This window comes from Balearica regulorum, chromosome 12 (assembly GCF_011004875.1).
Source record: "Balearica regulorum gibbericeps isolate bBalReg1 chromosome 12, bBalReg1.pri, whole genome shotgun sequence".
In the NCBI taxonomy this organism is placed as follows: Eukaryota; Metazoa; Chordata; class Aves; order Gruiformes; family Gruidae; genus Balearica; species Balearica regulorum.
Window position 1 is genome coordinate 3361945 of NC_046195.1, and position 20677 is coordinate 3382621.

At 37.3% G+C, this 20677-nt stretch overlaps 1 protein-coding gene and 1 long non-coding RNA gene across 10 annotated transcripts in view; one reads left to right on the forward strand and one right to left on the reverse strand.

The window, feature by feature from the left end:
- Positions 1-10084, reverse strand: part of LOC142603520 (uncharacterized) — a 45360-nt gene extending 35276 nt beyond the window's left edge. Inside the window, exon 1 of the long non-coding RNA XR_012837469.1 lies at positions 9504-10084. This is a non-coding gene — a long non-coding RNA (uncharacterized LOC142603520). The remainder of the gene's footprint in view (positions 1-9503) is intronic.
- Positions 1-20677, forward strand: part of PEAK1 (pseudopodium enriched atypical kinase 1) — a 118520-nt gene that overhangs the window by 89192 nt on the left and 8651 nt on the right. For 8 of the 9 annotated variants that reach the window (XM_075764695.1, XM_075764698.1, XM_075764699.1 and 5 more), the window contains 3 exons: positions 1257-1373; positions 3260-3456; positions 12143-12891. In XM_075764695.1, coding sequence (XP_075620810.1) covers positions 1257-1373; positions 3260-3456; positions 12143-12891 — 1063 coding nt within the window. The remainder of the gene's footprint in view (positions 1-1256; positions 1374-3259; positions 3457-12142; positions 12892-20677) is intronic. The other variant, XM_075764703.1, reaches the window with a different exon arrangement.

Here is a 20677-nt window from a genome sequence, read left to right on the forward strand (position 1 = left end):
GGCTGCTTTCTGGATTCTTACTATTCCCAAAAGACCGAGGCAAGTTAGACCACATCATCTTCTGGCTATTCTCCAAAAACTGAAGGAGGAGAGCCTGAGGGATGAGGTTAGGGGCATTTGTCCCTGCAGAAAAAAAAAAAGCACTTTTAAAACAACTTTGAGCTTGTGCATACGTGAATGACAGGTATGTGAATTCAGTGGGATGTTATTGGAAGGACAGTCTTTTTTATGGCAAGTTTTTTTGCTGTACATCATCTCAGCTGCTTAGGAAAACAAATGTGTTCTCTGTGTGCAGAGGGCTGCTCCCTCTATTAACTGAATAGATGTTTAGTTTCAGTCGCATGTGCCCGAGGAGCAGAGTTCTCTATGGTAATTAATTTCCTATGAAGTTTGCTTTTGAAATAAAAAAGAGAAAAGAAAAAGGCTTGGACAGAAGAGGCTGCGCCCACTATGGCAAAAGCTAACTATGTGCTCTTATGCAAGGCATCAAAGCATCTGTCCTGGCAAAATGTATAAATATCCCAAATAAGGAGATAGCTTTAAGTATTGCTTCCTATCAACATGCAGATAGAAAGTTACTGGGCTTTAATGGTTCTAATCTCAAGAACTGCTTGTTTATCAGCTGCCCTACTTTTCTCAAAAACTAGTAGTTTTAACTGTTTAGACTTTTCATGAAGCAAAAACAATTGGGAATGTGGTTCTTGTAGCTTAGTGAGGATGTTTTCCCCTTTTGCTCCTCCTGTGTTATGTTGGAGCTGATTACGAGCTGGCATTTTGGTCCCTGAGTCAGCGTGCTGCGTATGTATGCTTGATCTCTCCATCTTTACTGTTAAGCTACGGGGAAGCATTTCCCCACAGATTTCATGGCCTGAGATTTAATTGCTGTGATTTAAAGTGTATTAGATTCAGACACTAAAACTGATTGGAATACAGCTTTGAGAGATTCGCTTACTTTTAAGAGTAGGTTAGTCTAAGTTCTTCACTCCCCTTGAAATTTGAACCTGCTTTTCCTTAACTAATTAACATGACTAAGACCATAGTTGTCATACCAAAACAGTGATGTAGTAGACTCTGAACTATTTTTCAGCCAGGAAGGCAGCAGAAGAGTTAAGAAGGCAGGGCTGTAACTGCCTGGTTTCCTGGGGCGCTTTGGCAAGTCCCTGGGACCAACCCCCAAAGGTAAACATTAAGGTGCAGTAGGTGTATCACTCTGTGCAGAGTTCAGCCCTGTTGCTTACAGCTTGCACAACTTGTAGCACATCAGAACACTGTGGAATCAATGGCTCGCCAGAGTTTCAAGACATGATTAAAAGACTCAAGAAGGCCCTGAAAGAATTTCCTTTAATGGGGAATTGTGTGAGTGAGTACAGTGGGTGAGTTGGTATTTTTTTCTTCCTTCCTTTCTAGCTGTTGGTTTACTTCAGCAAAATGCTTCTGAGCTTAGGTTTAGTGTATGTGCTTGCATGTGTCTGGTTTGGAGAATGAGTCTGTTCTGTACCTCACCAATCGATACTAAAAAATTACTTGGAGATATGACAGAACTGTAGAGCTACTAGAAACTACTACTACTACTTAAAGAAAACATTCTTGCTGAGGAATGCAGGTATGTATATGATTTACAGCAACTACAAGTCTTTAGTTTGATTTCTCATCATCTTGAGAGCCTTGTTACTGCTTTAATTTTATGTATGCTTTACTCTGAAATTATATTAGGTTAACTCTTTCATGTGGATATATTTATGGCACATGGAATGTTCTTCACACCGTTCCTATGCATGGTACTAAAAATGAACAACAAATTTTATGCTGATTAAAGATTACATCTTTTTGAACTTATGCCATTTTTTCTCTTTTACTAACAAGTTCTAATGAGTTTTGTTTGTATCAGCCTGCAGTTAAAATTCATGAGTCTGAGTAGAAACAGCATGTGTGTGCTGCACTGTACATGGGGTCTTGTGTTATGCAAAGTATTGGCATGTTTCTAGTCTGGGATTGCTAGAAGATTGTGTATTGTAATTTTCGGTATTTTGGCTCTGGCATAGAGACGTATGCCTATAATTTATGTTAACTCTTTGAGGATTAATCTCTCTTTCCACTAGAAGGATTTGTATTGCAGAAACTCAGCTGCTCTGCTATTTAAAAATGCATAGTTTTTGTTTCTGTTCATCAGAAGTTATATTAAGTTTTAAATCTTTACCACAAAAGGTAAATATCTGTACAGATATATGATGTGGTGATCATGAAGGAAGTGTGTTAGTCCTGTCCCTTAGGGAAGTCACGAGTACTTAAAATTCTTGCTGTTCTATTTGATCAGGCTGTAATAATGAGAACTAGTGAATAGGACATACACGCTCTTGAGATTTGGCCTAAAACAAGTATTTGTTTCTGAGTGAGAGAGCATGAAGGCACAGAAATGTTTTTGCTCTGACATGTTTTTTGTGGCATATTATTGATAATTGCTGCTATGTTTTCAATAGGATTGGGGTTTTTTGAATAAACCTGAACACTTTTAAAATATATATAGATAATGCATAATTTTAAAATCATACTGCAATAAATATGTCTATGGAAACTGATTGAATCCATGATTTTCACAGTTTTGTGCTATAAGTCATCACAGTTCAATTAAAACTTCATAGCTAAGAGCAAGCACAGAAGAATGTCTTCATGGTTTTTTGCAACTGGCCTAGTGCAGATGGATTTTGATCCTGGAAAATTTTATAGGGGAAATAAGATTATTGGCTTACATGAGCTACTGATCTGTCTCCCAAAGTGTCAGTTCCCAAAATCCTATCAGTATATGAAAATGTATCATTAATGTTTTATGCATTTATTGAGACGTAACGGCCCCCTTGCTATACCTTGGTATCTTTGATTAAAGCAAAATTGTTCTGATTGGTGAAAAACACCTTAAACTCTGCTGCTGTCCTATGAGTCCTACAGATTTTATGCAGAATCGTGCCCGCATATATATGTGTACATATGTTGATTGTAGTCACCTGTAAAATATGTTGTTATCCCTTTTGTATGGAAGGCATGAACTACTATGTGTTATTATTTCAGTCAAAAGTTGTTTCCTCTTATTAAGGAAAATAAATATTGTAGAAAGTTATTCTTAAAAAACTGAGGGCGAAAGGAGCTTATTTCTTTACCAGTTCATTCCCTTTCCTGAAGATGTTTAGTGCCTAACCTGGTATTTTGGCAGTGGGATCTAGTAGCCAGCTTTGGTCCCCAGGTGATTTTGTTTTGTTTGTTTCAGTCAAGTGCCTGATGATACGACGCTGGAGGATTTGTCCCCTCGTGTTCCTAGAGCCGTGTTTGTGAAGCAGGACAATGGTGGGAGTGCCTCAGTTATACCAGTATCATCTGTCCGTGTCCCACAAGGGGAGGAAGAAAAGGAAGAAGCATCAAATTCCCCTGACTTAAATCCTTGTAGTGCTACATACAGCAATTTAGGTAAGTGTATTCATGTAGAAGAAAATTTAAGTTAGATCAGATTTTGGATACCTTTCCAGGCTGTGAAGAACCTTCTCTTTTGAACAGCTCAATGCATTTTCATAAGGTTAGTTTTTAAAGACCAATGTTTTAATATTAATTTATAGAAAATAAAATTATGTTGTCTCATTCTGAGATACACAACCAAAAAAGTGAAGATTCAACGAACTCAAAGGTTTTCTTTCCTATGATGTTAAAACTATCTTTTAATTGTCCTTAATGATAAACACCTCAAGTACATTGTTTTATCTGTTTGGAGGAATTTTTGTCAAAGAGGTTTAAAATACAGAGCAAATCACCTAATTTTTTAAAAAACAATAAGTAGATTTTAGTATTTTGCCAAACTTCAACAAAAAATAGGACTTTTCATTTTAGAGCATCAATAACTGCTAAATAATTTGTAGTCATCTTTTGTTGACTAAAACCTTTCTTATCCTGGTCTGAGAGTTAACTTTTGCTCCTTCAGAAAAGTTTAAGATATGAAGGTACTGCACAGTCGATTCAACTGTTACTGAATTCCTGACTCATATTAGAGATACATATATGCAGGGCTTCTCTGGAAGATAAGTGAGCGAGACAGATAAGCATCTCCTGATATAGGGTATCAATATTATCAGCCTAATTTTCTGAAGCATTTTGACTTGATGTACTGCAAACTTAGGAATACCTACAGCCAGATTTCCTAAAAGAACAAAAAATTTCTCATTTATTTATGTTCAAGAATATCTGAACGCTGCAATCCTGTAGGCATACCAACTTATTAAGCATTTGGACAAGAGTAAACTGACTGTGTCAAAATGGCTCCCAAGTACAGGGGTTTGGCGTGTCCACACAGGTTTAAGGGATCAAGGACTAAATTTTGAACCCTCAGATGTATACATTCCTTTGATATTTAGTGACATTGTTGCGGGTTTTTTGCTTAAATACGAATTAGTGATGAACTTATTAGTGTGTTCTAATAAAACATTAATTAGGTATTGTTTATAAAGCATAAAGAGGAAAAATATCCTGCCCGAGAGGGATATTCATACCAAGAAATTGTAACTTCAAGGAGGAAAAGTAAAATTTATATTTTTATGGTGAATTATTCAAAGATCTAATTAATTATTTTCAATTCATTGAGATATACATATATATATATGTATCTATATATTTTCTGTATAGCTACAAGCTACTTCCAGGCAGTAGATCTAGATTCATCAAAACTATTTATAGCATGGTTAGCCCATATTCCTAACCAGACTGACATATAAAAGGATCAAGCTAAGATTTTTAAGGTATCATTTAATGTATGAAATATCACTTATTCCTCATGCTGAGATTGAATTTTAGGTATGAAGGAGTTAAATTAACTTTCAGGCTTGAGTTGGTCTGGCTTGGCAAGCTCGCTGCTTGTTGTTAAGAGCAATGCTACCCTAAATGGCATTGAGTTCTTTGGCTGCCGTTCAAACTTTTTTCTGATTTATTCGAGCAACCTCACTTTCTAATTCAGATAGCTATCAAGAGATTACTAGGTAGGGATATAGAATGATTCCTGCTTGTTTTCACATCTTACACCGAGCAGCAAAGTCATAGATGTTGTAGAATTAACAAATACTGGTGTGTAAAGTGAAAGAAAGGATAATATGAGAATATGTAGTATAATTAAGTTATATCACATTTGACTCCTCCTTCAACTGCAATTGTATCGACAGTTACCTTTTTATAGTTACACACTACGGTTTGTAGTTAGTGAAATATACCATGTGAACGTTGTAATTTGCAGTATAATGCACAATATTCGTTTTTAAAATTCTAATCTAATACATATTCTATGGTTTTATTGAAGAGCAGATAATATTATGTCCTTAACTTGATAAATGTCTAATTGTCAGTCGTGACATATCTCATGAACAGAAATAATGGCAAGCTTTGGTAAATTTTCATCTGTAGTCAGGTAGTAGTTTGTATCAGGTTCTGTCCTCAAATACATTCGGTTTCGGCCTTCCCCTGCTTGCACAGGAGTTGTCCCATCATCAGTTTACAGTCATGCCCACAAAAACTGCAAGTGTGCCAGCAAGTATTTGTCAGGAACCAAACTGCAGATAGAAAATTTGAGGATAGCTCATGTATAAAATATAGGCTGTATTTGTTAGTTCATCTAACATGTAAAATGATACATCTAGGAATTAAAAAAAAAAAACAAAAAATATGCAGACAAACCTTACAAGATAGAGGATTCTGCTCTGGGAATCAGATATGACATAAAAGACTTGGGGCTTTTAGGAAACCTGAGGTCCCACCATGATGATAGGATAAAAGAGCCCAGAATGTTCCTGGATATATAAATAGGAGGAAACTTCAAAAGGAGTAGAGAGGTTATGTATATCTCATTTTCATTCTGCAACTGCCATGGTCATAGTCAAGCCCTGGTGCCCACAGTTTAAGAAGAATGTTTTAAAAAAATTGTACAAGTTCTAAAGAAAAGCTTTGAAAATGCCCAGTATTGTGGCAGGCACTTTATAGGGACTGATTCAAGAAGCTGAATCTGTTTAACTTATCAAAGAATCAGAGTCTGGCTTGATCATGGTATGGATGCTCATGTGGTGAGGTGAGCTGTGATAAGGAATACCTTTGGTATCAACAGATTTAACAAAATGCAGTGGCTTCCAGCTGAATCTAGATGCAGAAACAAATGTTCAAATGTGTAAGGTAGGGCCTGGATGTTTCTTTTTTAAGGTGTGCCCTTATTCTAAGAGAAGTCAATTCAGGTAAGCCTGGTAGCTTTTGGTAAGGAAGACAATAGACTAGATGATTAAAATCCTTTCCTTTGCAAATCTTCACATTTTTCTGTCTTTGTTTGAATTTGTTGGGCAAATTGACTTGCTTGAATTTGCATCACTCTAAGTAGATTAAGATATTCTCAATATACTCAGGATAGTACTTCTATCACTCAAAAAAGAATAGGTTATTTTATTATCAGCTATTTTTCTCCTTACAGCTAAAGAAAAGGTGAAAAACGGGAGGCTAAGTTTCTAGGTTTTATGATTGCCGATGTTGGAAAAGATCCCAAATCACAGCCATCTGCCATGGAGTACTGCCTCAGTAAGTTAGACCAGGGCATTGTGCTTTAGCCAGGCTATAAATTAAGATAATGAAATAATTGTTGACTAAAACTGACAGTTCAGTGACAGACAGTGATTATAGTATCAGTCTGATGCATTTTGTATATATATAATCAGTACAGGTAATATCTTTAACATGGTGTAATGGAGGGTGGGTAGCAAGACCTGACAAGTCACCAAGTCCGACAAGCTGTTGCATCTGAAGTGTTTATTTATCTATTACCTGCAGCCCATCTTACGATAGTTCTGTGCACACTTTCAAACTACTGGTGAGAAACCGGAGGTGCATCACGAATGCTAGTTAACAAGTGTTAGCTTTCCTTTCTGTTATCTATATTATCATTCTGGTAAGATTTTTATCTATTAAATTAACGAGAACTGAGTACGATACAGGATTAACAATCATGTTCGTGTAAATCTGTACTGACTAATTTTATAGTGTTGTACATGTATGGTGTTTGCTGGAATTGGGGCTGTGAAGTATGCTGGTTGCTTTTGCAGTGGCTGGAAGATACTTTTTTGCATTTGTGGGTTTTTTCATGGTTTGGTTATTTTTATCAATCAGGGTAAGAGTTTATTTAAGTGATGTATTTTGTACTGATACTAAAGATCAGTATAATTGATCTGCTACGTATACAGAGAAATCTTTTCTAGGCTCTGTATTATAATAAAATGCAGATTGCAAAGGATGTTCAACATCCAAGTACAAGGGAAGAAAAAAAGGACTAGGACAAGGGTAGAGAGGGGGAATTTGTACAGTGGAGGTGGCCAACCTGTGGATTTTACTTAGTGAATACTTTAATCAGCCTTTAACTGGACTTTGTAACATGAAATAGAGATGTACTGACATGAGAATTACTGGGACGTCTGACTCCATTCCTGGCTGTGCGGAGAAACAGGTCAGCAGAGGCTGCCAAAGCCAATGCTGTTGGACTGCTCCAAGATCCAGCTGTGTGATCAGCCCAGCCCTGTCTTAGGGGGTTTCCTCCAGACACAGAAGAGCCACTCCAAATTCCTCTTCCTTGCTGGTCTCCACTGTAAAGAGTCCACAGTTTTGATTTTAGTTCTGTTAGGGTTTTAATAAATACAGTCTTGGAAGATTGGTTACCCATGTTGTACATGCACGATTATTAATTTGTGCTGTTCTTGGCAATTGAAAACGTGGACTTCTTGTCAAACTGATGTGTTAAGTTGGAGAATGGCAGAAGTGGGAGTCATTTTGGGCTTCTTAGCTCTCTGGGTCCTGTTCATTCATCTAAATCCCTGCCCAAGGGATTAGGGATTAAGGAGTGCTATAATGGTCACTAAAACTGAGAACAGAGTTAGTAATCATGGCAATAGCCTAGTAACTACTGTGAATACTAAAGTATTGTTTTCAGCTCTGCTTTCCAATTCACATCTTCCCACAAGGGATGTCATCCTTGGATGAGAGATGGCAATGGCATATAATCAGAAAAATGCTTTCAAGAATAAAGGGGAATGTAGGACAGATTACCGCGTCAAGAGTAAAATGAGTTAGGAGAAAGTACAGAAGCAGCCTGCTGTCGTTGGTGTATTGGACTAACATGTATTGTAGAGCAACGTGTATCTCGGCAATAGCTCTATTCAAGGAAGGACGGAAGCATGTAGCGTGTCACCCACTTGGCTTGCCTAGTTCACCATTAGTTCTTTTCCCTGTTAAAGAATCATTTTCCTTCACAGTTCTGAAATTTCTTGACAATGTATACTGCTGATCTGGTCTAAGCAAAAAAGAAAGATACATGGACTATCAAGAAACCTGAACAAGAATTATGCGTGTCATTACTCGAAGAAAAACATGCTTATGGAATATAAATTTGAATTAAACCTGAGCTCAGTGTATCAGATTTGATAGGTTGATGAGCTAACATAAACAGGTTACAATGCAAAGTTTGATAAATCGGTTACCTTGAAAAATAAAATTTAAATGCTTTTTTTTTTAGGGCTGATTGAGAATTTCAGACGTCTGCATGGTGTCTGGAGGCTTAAGTATTACTATTTAAATAGTGTAGTGAGGTTCTATCATGGAAGATGTTCCTGAACTGTAGAATTACCTAAAGCTTTCTAGAAAGCTGCTGTCTACAAAGAGTTAATTTTTTTCTGTCTTTGAGCAGTCTGAAAGCCACTTCAAAGATCTCTGTAAGTAGTAGCCTGCTATTGTGCCTGTTCCTCCTTTTCATTTGCCTCCCAAGAGTGTAGCTCAGGCTGAACCTTGTAACGTTGGAGAGTCTGTTGCAGTAGGTAAGGAAATGATGGGGTTTAAGCATGCAAGGGGAGAAGGAAACAATAGGCAAGAAAAAGAAGCAAATGCTCTGCCAGTGTTTGTATGCAAAAGAACATTCTTGTGCCTTTGACAGGGAGTAAGACAATCTTTTTCTTGCTACACAATGAATTTAAAAAACGTGGGACATGCAGTATCATGCCATGCTTGGGGAAAGCTGAGCTGGGAAAGACTGGCCTAATGGGCACAAAAAAAATGTACAGCGTTAAGAACTCAGTTCAGATAGGAAGCTTTTCAAACACGTAATACAGATGGATAGATTCTGTTCTTGTGGGGAGAGACTATACAGTAACATGACATGTTTTACAAACTCATTTTCCTTGCTGAGAATAGTTGAAAAAGTAACTACATAACGACTTGTACATGCAGTTGTCTGGATCCTGCCACCCCTGCCAGACATCTGCAAAGACAACTTCTAGTTATGAAAACTTTCTTCAATTATGTTTTGATGTTACAGTTCCAACAGCTATGCAAAAGCAACAACTAGAGAAACTCACTGGTTGCGATTGCAACGCTCTTCTGTATGAATGTCTTTTGGAGGACAGAGCCATTAAAGCAGACAGGAAAAAAAGAGAATCAAGAAGAAATGCTGTTATAAATCTTACCTTTCTTGGAGAAGGCTTCCGTTGCTGCTGCTTGAGATGTGCATCTTGCTCTAATTTGTTTCTTGCTCTTTCCCTCTCGCATCTGTGCAGTCCTTGGACTAGCAAGTCACACAAGCAACGCGTATCAGGAAACTGCCTCCTGAAATAGTACCCTTTTTCAAAACCCCAGCAGTTAGGCTATTTTAGCGTAGTGGGGAAGAGGGTAAGAATGAGAAAACAGGCAAGTGATCTTTAACACAGAAATGTTGCTGGGGGAGAAGAACATAGGTCATAGATTTTGTAAGAGTAAACCATTGTGGAAGACAACGCATGTTTGGATGAGTAAGAAAATTGGATACAAAGTAGAAATGGACTTGTCTCAGGATTATGCAAAAGACTGTGGTATCTGGATGTGTGTTTCTGGCATGCAGGCATCAATTCTGCTTTTGACTGAATCATGCTACTCTTCATCTCTGCAAAAGGCACCTGTTAGAGTCCCTGTGCTGCTCAACAGGCACCAGTGTTATGTGCTGCAGCACATCAAATGGTGAGAGGAAGAGCTGCCACTGTAGAGCATGCTCACTGCAATACCAAGATCAGAAAGGAGCAGTAGAGGATCCCGAGTGTTACTTTTTTTTTAAGCAACCTTGCCAGGGATTTGAGAACGATATGCAGGGATTCTCCAATGTTTCTACCCTTTGAACATTTTTATTTTGAGGTAGCTAATAGAATTTCCTGCCTAAAATTCAGGTTTTTAAACATTGGAATGTCCAGGCTTATCACAAAATCTGTAAGGCTCTTCTGAGGGTTTCTTGAGCTAAAACAAAAGATAGAGATGTAACATTCATTGTGATGTCGTCTCCTTGGAATGACTGAAAAGAGAATGATTGTTAAGAATTCAAGAACCAAGGCTATTCTGTTTGCAAGATACATATACAAATACAGTCCTCTGATCTTCTGAAATTAGCATTCTAACCCAGCGTTCCGGGTTTTTGTGCATCCTGGCCAAGAGTATCTTAGATTCTGTAGTATTCATAAAAACTGTAACAACATATCTTAAAGTGTAAAGGAAGCTATGTTTTTTCTTTTCATAGATTGCAAAGTTATTTTTTATTAATTATGGACCAAAATGATGTCATTCACATCTGAATCTGACATCCCCCCAGTTTGGTTCAGCATTTCATTTCAGATCTCTCTTTACAAGGATTCAGCACATATTATAAATAATCAAATAGTCATAGTGTCTTTCTACTTGCTGTTCCCTTATTAGAAAACATGCTCAGCTGCAATTATACAGAGCATCCATTTCATGTCTGCTGTGTGGCAACTGTAAAAACTGGCTTCTTACCTTACCATGATAGTCAATGAACCTCACAGGAGCAGTAGAAAACTTATAAAATAATTTCTCTGAAAATAGCAGTTGATTATTAAGAATGGAAAAATCTCATTTTGATATGAGTAACAACTGTTTAATTGTCTCAGAGCAGCGAGTTGGTCACTTATTGTCTGTTTGGTTTTTTTAGTCTCTCTTACTGTATTGTCATTTATTTATTCTTCATTTCCAAGGACTGTGGCAGTCATAAAACATAATTGTCCCCTCTGAAAGCCATCCAAAACACGACAGAAGTTTATCTTCCCTAGAAACAGTTTGAAACCAGTCAGTGGAAATCCTGTGCTTGCATGTATGTAACCTGCCATTTGGTACCTCTTAACTGAATCTAGGTCAGGTTATCTATGAACATAATGTTGCCAACAAAAGGTACCCATGGCAAGTGGGTAAGGGAAATGTTTCAGAGATCTAAGTTATGGTTGGGGGTCGGTGGGTGTGTTTTAAATTGTAGGGTAAATGATATTTCTGTTTTCGTAATCTCAAAATATGATCCTACTCTCATTGAATGCAGTGGCAACACACTTGTCAACTTGAGTGAAAGTATGCTTAACTTCCTTGTTTTCATCTTGTGAATCTGCTAGGGCAATCCTGGCTTTCCAATGTGACCACCAAAGTATCTAAATGACATTATTTGTGTCTGAAGCTTTCTGGTTGCCATTCTGAAATACTACTTTCAGCCTCTTTAGCACATGACAAATCCAATTGATCTCAAGTGCTGTACAGACTACTATGAGCATATATAAAAAGATCACCTTACCTGCCGGAGAAATGCACCTCTCAAAAAAATAGTACATAAAGCCACTTAGCAGCATCCACACATAGTTTTAGCACATTTGAATAGGAAGGAAGGAAGAATATTATAGTCGATTGACTATAGAAGGAATTACAGGAGACTGGGTATAATTACTGAAACTGGAATTTGGCCAGAGTGCCAAAACTGACATTTGTTTTTTGCTTGCACTTTTTGTCATTAATCCTATGGCAGCATTGCTAGCACTGAAACTGATTTTAATATATAGGCCAAGGTCAAATACAGACTGGCTGTATGTGATGATATATATATATCATATATATATATATGTGATGCTGATTTGCTCATTTTGCTTTCCAGTTAGTTCATCTGTTCAGATATGTATTTAGGTTTTCTTTAAATATTGAAGGGGTCCTAGTCAGCTGCTTTTTTTTCTTAAACTTTTTTGTAGAGTGCAAATTTGAGCAGCAGGTGCAAAGTACTTTAATCTTCTACTACTATTATCTTTTTATTACACAGGACAGTCCAGAGCAGCCATGATCCCTCCGAAACAGCCGAGGCAACCAAAGGGAGCTTTGGATGATGCCATTGCCTTTGGAGGACTAGTAGACCAGGAGACAATGAACAACTTGCAGCCCACACCACCTCCGCTGCCAAAGAAAACAATTTTGAGAGCTAACACAGAGCCAACTCCCAGAGATCTCCAGAAGCAGGCTCTGGAGAACAACCTGTGTGTTGTGGCCAATCCCACCTATGATATCGACACCAACTGGGAAGCAAGCAGCGCCTGCTCTTCAGTCAGCCTGGAGCTCAAGGTACTGGACAATGAGTCAGGAGATTCCTTGGACAGGCCTACAGAAAAACTAAGGGCAACCACCTCAGCAACTAACAGTGTTTCCAGCCTAACCACTATCAGTATTAAGGACCGGTGTTCCAATAGCATGGAGTCTCTAACAGGGAGACGCATCACGCAGACTAAGCAGGGCAAAGGTGTCCAGAAGCCACAACGGCAAGCACTTTATCGAGGAATTGAAAATCGAGAAGAGGTGGTAGGTAAAATCCGAAGCCTTCACACTGATTCACTGAAGAAGCTGGCACTTAAATGTGAAGACTTGTTCATGGCTGGACAAAAAGACCAGTTGCGGTTTGGAGTGGACAGCTGGTCGGATTTCAGGCTAACCAGTGACAAGCCATGCTGCGAGGCAGGCGATGCAGTTTACTACCCAGCTTCTTATGCAAAAGATCCTCTCAACAATTATGCAGTCAAGGTAAGAGGGGTTTGAAAAATCGTAACCCTAGACATCAGTGAAAAAATGTAATGCCGATAACCATAATCTGCAACATACCCAGTAGTGATAGCGCCTACAAATGTGTGTGCTGCTTGCAGCAGCGCTGTGTGACAAGGAAGGATTCCCAAGATACAAGCTCTTCTTTCTATCAAGAATTATGTGTGGCATTGGTATCTGCTGTTTCTTTCATCTATTTTTATTGCAGCTCCGAAATTATTAAAACAAAATCAACACAACTCAGTCTTTACCGTGGTCATTGTTTAATGAAAAACTGAAGAAAAAGCTGTATTATTTTAATGTGTGTCAGCAGTTTTTTGGAAACTTGTAGTAACAAAATCCATCAGTTCATCTGCATGCAGATGATATTAAATCATCACTCTTAGTTGGGAAAAATTTCAAAGTTTTCCATGTTCAGAGCCATGTAATTTTAAATGTAAATTCTAGGCTAATATATCTTAATGTTCCCATACCAGGTCTTATATTTTCATCAGTGTTCATTACCAGCCTTTCAAAAGCAGGCTTTCATAAGCCATCGGTGCTGCCTTATAAGCTATATTAAAAAAAAAAAAAGTGGAACTTGTCAGTGTTAGTTGTGTGGCGTTTTACTAAACAAACAGTTGATTTGTGTCTAGAGTCTTCTTCAGCTAACACATAAGAGAAATAAAATTAACCAGATTTACTGCTAATATATTAATGAATAGTTGGTAGCTATCTCACTAGATCTTGTTACTTCATATAGGTATATATGTTGTTACTTTACATGGGTAATTCTTTCTGAGTGCTGTATCTCTGAAGTTCTCAATGCTTATCTGGTAGGACGATGGTGAGAGAGACAGCTGAGAGTCATAGCTCTGACAGGCTTCCTGTGTGACCTTGAGCAGATCATTGAACTTATGACTCCTTGTTGAAACTGAGGCACAGTGTTTATTACCCACACTCAGGTGTGTGAGGCCTAATCGACTATTCCTTATAGAGCATGTTGATGTTCTCAGAAGGGTGGTGCTTTACAGGAACAAAATGTTGTTACCACTCCTGTATGACTGTTTACAAGAAAGATAAAAAAATAAAAGGTGAGATTGGTGCACCTGACGTATTCTTCTGAAACTTGAAAAATCATCTTTTTTTTTAAGGCAGGTTTGTGGGCATAACCATTTCTTTTCTTTAGTTTTCAAGGACTTCTTTTTGAAAAGATGTGAAATGAAATGTGGATGTCTTGTGGATGCCACATCCGGTGGTACAAAATGGCCAAGAACCAGACCATGAATGTATCTGGCAATCAGCTCTGGTTGCAGAATCAACAGTCTGGCATTACTCACTTTGGGGTTTTTTGGTTTTAATACAATGATGCAAAAATGGTTGCTTCTAGGACCCAAAGTGGTATTTCTCTATATAGGCAGGTTTGGGTTATCACCAATGTGGTTCCTCTTTGCACAGTATGGATGTGCCTTTAAAGCATTCCCTGACAGGCTAGACCTATGCAGTTGGGTTTTTTACCTACTGTCCTCCTAAGTACGTTTCTCTTGTAGAAAGCCAGTGGAAAAAAAGAACGGCAATGTAGCATGGTCAAATATGTGCTTTTTTTTCTCTCATAATTCAGATGTCTTAAAAATAGTTCACAGACTAACAAAATTTATTGCAGCGTAATAGGTGTGATGGTCTTGAGAGTGAGTGAAGTATCCACAAAATATCCTTGAGGTGGAGGTCACCATAAACTGTTGTACTGTTACAATGAGAGGAAAAGTTATTCGTGAAAATACCCTCCCTAGCACTTTATGTGATATAGGAAGATACTCTCACTACAGATGTTCTCTGATTTCTTTATAACCCAAGCAGGACCAGCATATAGGACTACTGCTGTCTTTTAATTTTTTCTTTGGCATATCTTAAGTATTATGGCTTCAACTAAGTTGGTGTGTAGTTCTTGGGTGCATCTTTTTATTACTGCATTCTCTGTGCTAATATATTGAATTATATAGCGTTATTTAAACCATAGTTACTGGGGTTTTTTTGCCTAAAATCAGTCATAGTAAATTCCAACTTTGTCCTAACATTTGCCCCTAAGTTGATCTTTGACTTATAAGCCATCAGTCCAGGATCAGATTTGTACAAAACCTCCTATCAAAAGGTGTTGAGTGTCTTAATGGATAAGTTAAAAAAAATTTATGTTTTAATATTCTATCTCCAAAAGTAGAATTACAAAAGGACTGCTAAAAATTAAGCTTTAACCATTTGACTACTGCTGAATTAAATTTAGAAAAACAAACCTTTTATGCAGATGAATGTATCAGTGCACCTTTACATTCTGGTGGTATCACCGGCAAAAAATTATTTGATAAATTTGGTGGGGAAGGAGCACAACTTATTCTGTTGGTGTTGATATTAGAGGAAATATTGGTTATATGGATGTGTGGTTTCAAAGCATTGTATTCTGCTTTTTCCTTTGCTTTCACCTAATCTGCTAGTAAACATCCTGTGGAAAAAAGTTGCAGGAAGCCATGTAGAAATTATGTCAATTGAAACATTATAAATAAAACCAGTAAAAAAGTCATAATCAGAAAACTACTTTTCCAAATGGAAAAAAAAAAAAATTCCCTTACAAGAAAGGTTTCAATAAATTCCAGTCCCTGAGGTATTTTTCCTTGACTAAATGCAGTGTCATCTTCTAAGTAGTTGGTAGATCTGGGACAATATGGATCAAGATTCCCCTGAAACCACAGTCTTATCAGTAATTCCAAATACGTATTGGAAAGGTTACACTAAAGGCAGCAGAGAGCAATAGCTTTTTCCACAAAGTGGACTGGATGAATTCAATTCTTAGTATCCCTACACAGACTGAATAAGGTAGCGATATGACAGGCATCCTTGTAAAAAAAAAAAAAAAAAATTACTCTGAATAACAGTTAGATGAGATTAATTACTGTGTCAGTGACATGGAGGAAACTACTTCCACTTTCAGTATTAAACTCAAGGAAATTACTGTACAATATCATCATCAGACACACATAGAAATCATGATTCAGAATCTACACGGAACAATAAAAACATAAACCAGCAGGGTTATGGCTGTGTGTTCTGGCCATGGGCACGTGTTGCAGTGCAGTTCAGGTAGGATAACAGGAATTGCAAAGGTACAGACTGCTCAAAAGCAGCAGTTAAAATTTTATTGCTTTGGTTGCTACACGGCAGCAGAAGTAAAACCTTAGGATATCTTCTAAGGTTCCTGTCCCAAGTATAACATATAGCAATGCAGAAGTAAATACTACTGGGCTGAATTTGGCTGACAGTTTCCCAGTTGAAGCTGACAATTATTTTCTAGTTATGCTTAGTTTGTCACAGTGTGCAAAGGTGGTTTTTTTGGTAATTGTTTCCTAGTGGAGCTTCTTGGCAGAAGTGTTATTAAAGGTCATCCAGAACTTCATGATTCAGATCAAAAGAAAGCTATGTATGTTAAACTTTTAGCCCAGGCCGAGTTCAGTTACAGCAGTGTAGAATTCTGTATTTTGGCACATTGTTAAAAAGTCAAAGCTCCAAGGCCAGATCAAGAAAATTAGGTCAATCAGAGATCAAACTGGCCTCCTTGGAAAACAAGGTTGTGCCAAGAACAAGCTATCGGTTTGGGATTAGCAAGCTTTCATTCTGCACAGAATTTCATTTGCAGTTGTCCCTCTGTGCAATACAACAAAGTAGCACAGATGGTGCAGTCTTTGTGATCTTCTGTGTTTCTCATTTTCAGCACTTGTAAATTCATTTTCCACAATATTCATCTTTAAGTTCACTGACGCCCTGTAAAATGCATGGGACAGAGTGGAAATGAGATTCCCTGCTGGTAAAGTGCAAGTTGCTTGATGGCACAGTAGGCTACTGGACTCATAAAGGAAAAATAAAAGCTAATGCAGAACAGGTTTTGGGTGGTGGGTTGTTTTTTTTTTCCAGAAGCTTTGAAACATTAAAATCTTGCTTCTTGGGGATGGGGGTGGGGGAGAAAATTGAAATGGCAGGATATAAAGAAACCTGACCTGTCCTTATAAATGTGACAGAAGTTTAGTTCATATGGATGCACTAAAGAAAAGATACATGATGAGAGTGTATTCCAGTGAAAAGGAAGACAGAAACTTGCCATTCCTTCCTACTCGTATTTCTCCTGTTTTCTCATTGCTTTCTTGCATCATATGGAAGGGCTTTTTACCAACATTTTTTCATCTTTTGAACAACCAGCTCTTTATCAGCTTTGGAAATAAGGCTTGCCAAGCCCTTATCAACACCTTTCTTTAAGCTATTATCACATACCATATCTTCATAGATCAGCTGATTGTCTTTCATTAAAGCAAATGCTAAATGATTGATCCTACTTTCTGTTGGTGTTTTAGTCAAAGTATTTTCACCTTTTTATTTTCCTGTGCTCAAAAATAGGAATTCAACATACCATATATGTAAGAGGCAACAGATTTCTTTTTTTTTTTTTTAGAGTAGATTACTAGAACAGACAAAAGCGTTAAAAATCATGCAAAGAAAACTGGGCCATATATTTACGCATGGTTTTGACATAGCATTAGCTGTCACAAACAGAAAAGAGGCTCTGTATCCACTCCTTTAGCAATTCATCACAAGCAGTCTAAAACACTTGCTAATGAAGCCATCAAATTTCACAATTTGTTCCCTAAATCTTTACAAATGTAAATATAGACTTTGGTTGCATAACTTAGTATAATTCAAACCATTTTGAAAATTTTAAATCTCATTCAGATGATAGGTTTAGGTGATAGTGGAGTTATTCCAGTATAAAATGCTAGAGTGAGCATTATTACCCATTAATAGTATTAAACACAGGCATTTTCTGTTGCAAAATGGTAATACAGAGTTCTGAGTAGAACCTGCAACTCAGAAAATGATGAAATAGTACAAGAAGTTTGTAAGTAAATAACATTTACATTGTATAAACTGTCTTTGAACAAATCAATAAAAACCCCTTAGTTTGTCTCCACTGTTTTCAGCACATTTTCCACATTCTAATGAGATATTGGTCAATCAGAATCTGAACTTTGTAATCTAAAACCCCAAGACTTCTCTGGACTCGTGCAGCAGAAGTCTGAAGAGTAGCCAGATGCTAACAGGAACATCAGATTACTGCAGGTCTGTCATTTAGAAGCTGTTTTATGAATTCACAGAGGTGTCTGATTTGTTGTCATACTCCAGGTTTTGGGTGCTGCTTCTAGGCAGCCTAGCTTTCCATTCCCCTTGTCAATGGCAAAGTCTCTAGCGTACAAATGTTAGTGTTTGTACAGTCAGCGATTTATTCAGCCTTAAATAACCCAGCTGCCTCTTCCACTTCTCACTTCATGTGGTTTGTAAACAAAAAGCAAGCAGCAGAAAATACATCTCTAATCAGATCTCAGCTCTCCTGTCTTTGTAGATACTGCATGCATGTTCATGTACCTGTATACTTCCCTGTATTAAGAGAAGTAAAAGTGTCCAAAAGTCATTGCTATTGGGCATTTGTGGGAGTAGAGATTTTTTAATTTATTTATTGGTTATCTTATTTAACATCAGAATAAGATGGAAAAACTGTTTTCTTGAATGCAGTCATTTTAGTATTGATTTTAATCATAATTCTATTTAGTCTTTAATTTCTGAGTTCTTGATATAAAGAGAGGGGTCTGAAACAATTGAGGAAAGTTTGGCTCTACTATGGATTCAGACTTTAGAGTGGACACTGCTCTGAAGGTTTTCGTGAGCCACAGTAACAATGGAGTTCATGTGACTCGTTCACCATTGGAAGTGTTACAAGAATCATTATATATAAAGCTCTATTTTGCTTGATGCTGAAGAGGTCTTAACTGGACTATTCATTATAGGGTTCAAAGATGTAATAACTGGGGAGAATCAAGAAAAGAGCAACAAGAATCAGAGGGTTAGGAATAAATGAGGGTTAGGAGGAACGAGCGCTGGTTATTGTCGAAAAGAAAACAATGAAGAGGGCAAAAGTTACATTTTTCCCAAGTGTAAAGGTGTGATGTTAAAGGATGGGAATCGATATTTTTTAGTATCAGCTAGGAGAAGGACTGTCAGTTTAATCTGAAGTAAAATAGATTTAGGATTGAATAGCAGGAAGAAAGAGAACAGAGAAGATGGAGAAGGCCAACTCTTTCTTGGGGTGCTGTTAGTAGGTCAGAAAGGCATTTCTTAGGAATGACCCAGCTGGCAACATGCAGATCAGATTGGCCTTGCAGGCCAGTTCTGCTGGCTCAGAGGAAAAGGCAATGGGTGCGAACGCAGCATTCTCTGCCCTAATAGCTGAATGCCTTTTGGTGCAGGTGTGCATGGCCAGTCATTTCTAAATTCAAAGGAAGCATTACCACATCCACAGAGGCCTATGAAAGTGTGCTTTTGTACTACCACAATTCTAGGACTGGTGATATTTTCTAAAATGAGTGAACCAAGGCTGATTTTGAGAGGTGCAAAGCCTATCTCCTGTTGTTTTAATTGAAATTCCAGTAATAAATTTGAGAGCCCTTTTCTGAAGTAAGAAGGAAAAAGAGACTGCCTAGGACTAAAACTAGAAACTAGGAATGAGTCTTGATTATTTTGCTTTTCTTTTTCTGTAGGCAAGGAGAAACCCTTTTCATAAACTTCAAAAAAGGCCTTGTATTCACCAAATTGATAAGTATTAATTGTTTTAAGAGCAAATACTCTGTGGATTATGTATTCCTAATAGAATATCATTTTTTAGCTGACAGGTGACATTAGAAAACTTTGGTGGGTAACATGAAATATAGTACAATAGCTACGGGCAGTGCTTTTTTGCACTTTTTCATATCAGCAAGTAAGCTTGACCTTAAAATTTAAACTCTTTCAGAATGAATTTATATTTTGGATTAGGTCAGTTAAGTAACTTTATAAACTAAAGGCTGGATTGCGACATACTGAACTTTTTCTGCAGTTGGAATTGATTATCCCCATGGCTAGCTGTACAAGAAGGCGGCTGTGGAGTTGAAGGGCATAGAAGACAAAACTATTATAGTTTTCCTTAATAGCTGTTCTCCCAATCAGATTTGATACGTGCTGGTAGGGATCTATACAACACTTTTCTACTTCTGTCTTCTGTGCGATATTAAGTGTTTAATAAATCTGGGGATTTGAGTCTCCAAGACAATCAGCTGACATTTTCTTTTCATATATAATTCAAAGGTTAATGCTTTATTTTTACTGCATTTGTTTCAACTTTTGTAAACCTTGAGAGAAGGGGAGGGACTTTCCATTGATAACTCACTTCACCTCTAACAGTATAAAATACATTTGAAAATTTAAATTGACAAGAGCCACTGTACAAAGAAGGTAACTATCAGCATTTCCAGAAAATGATGACTTTCCTCTTGAATAAAATTGACTAGAAAATACATTTTTCACATTTGTTTTGTTTACAGGCAGTTTAAGCTATAGTGTACATAACACATAGGGAAATGTGAATGTTTGTGAGGTGTGGAAATATGCGCAGTATCAAAGACAGGAGGACAATCAAAATACTGTTACTATTTGTGTCTATTTTCATATGATTATCTGACAATGCACTTCTCTGACCAATAAGCATAAAAGACTGAATCTTCCACTAAACTATATGTTTCTTAACCACATAAACATGTAAAAGATTTTTTTTTTTTGTAGAAGGTAAGTTTATAACTTACCCTATGTAAGTTTCTGAGAAGGGGAAAGATGTGAGAAACAGGGCTCAGTCACCTTATGCTTATACTTAGGGCTGGTATGAGATCTG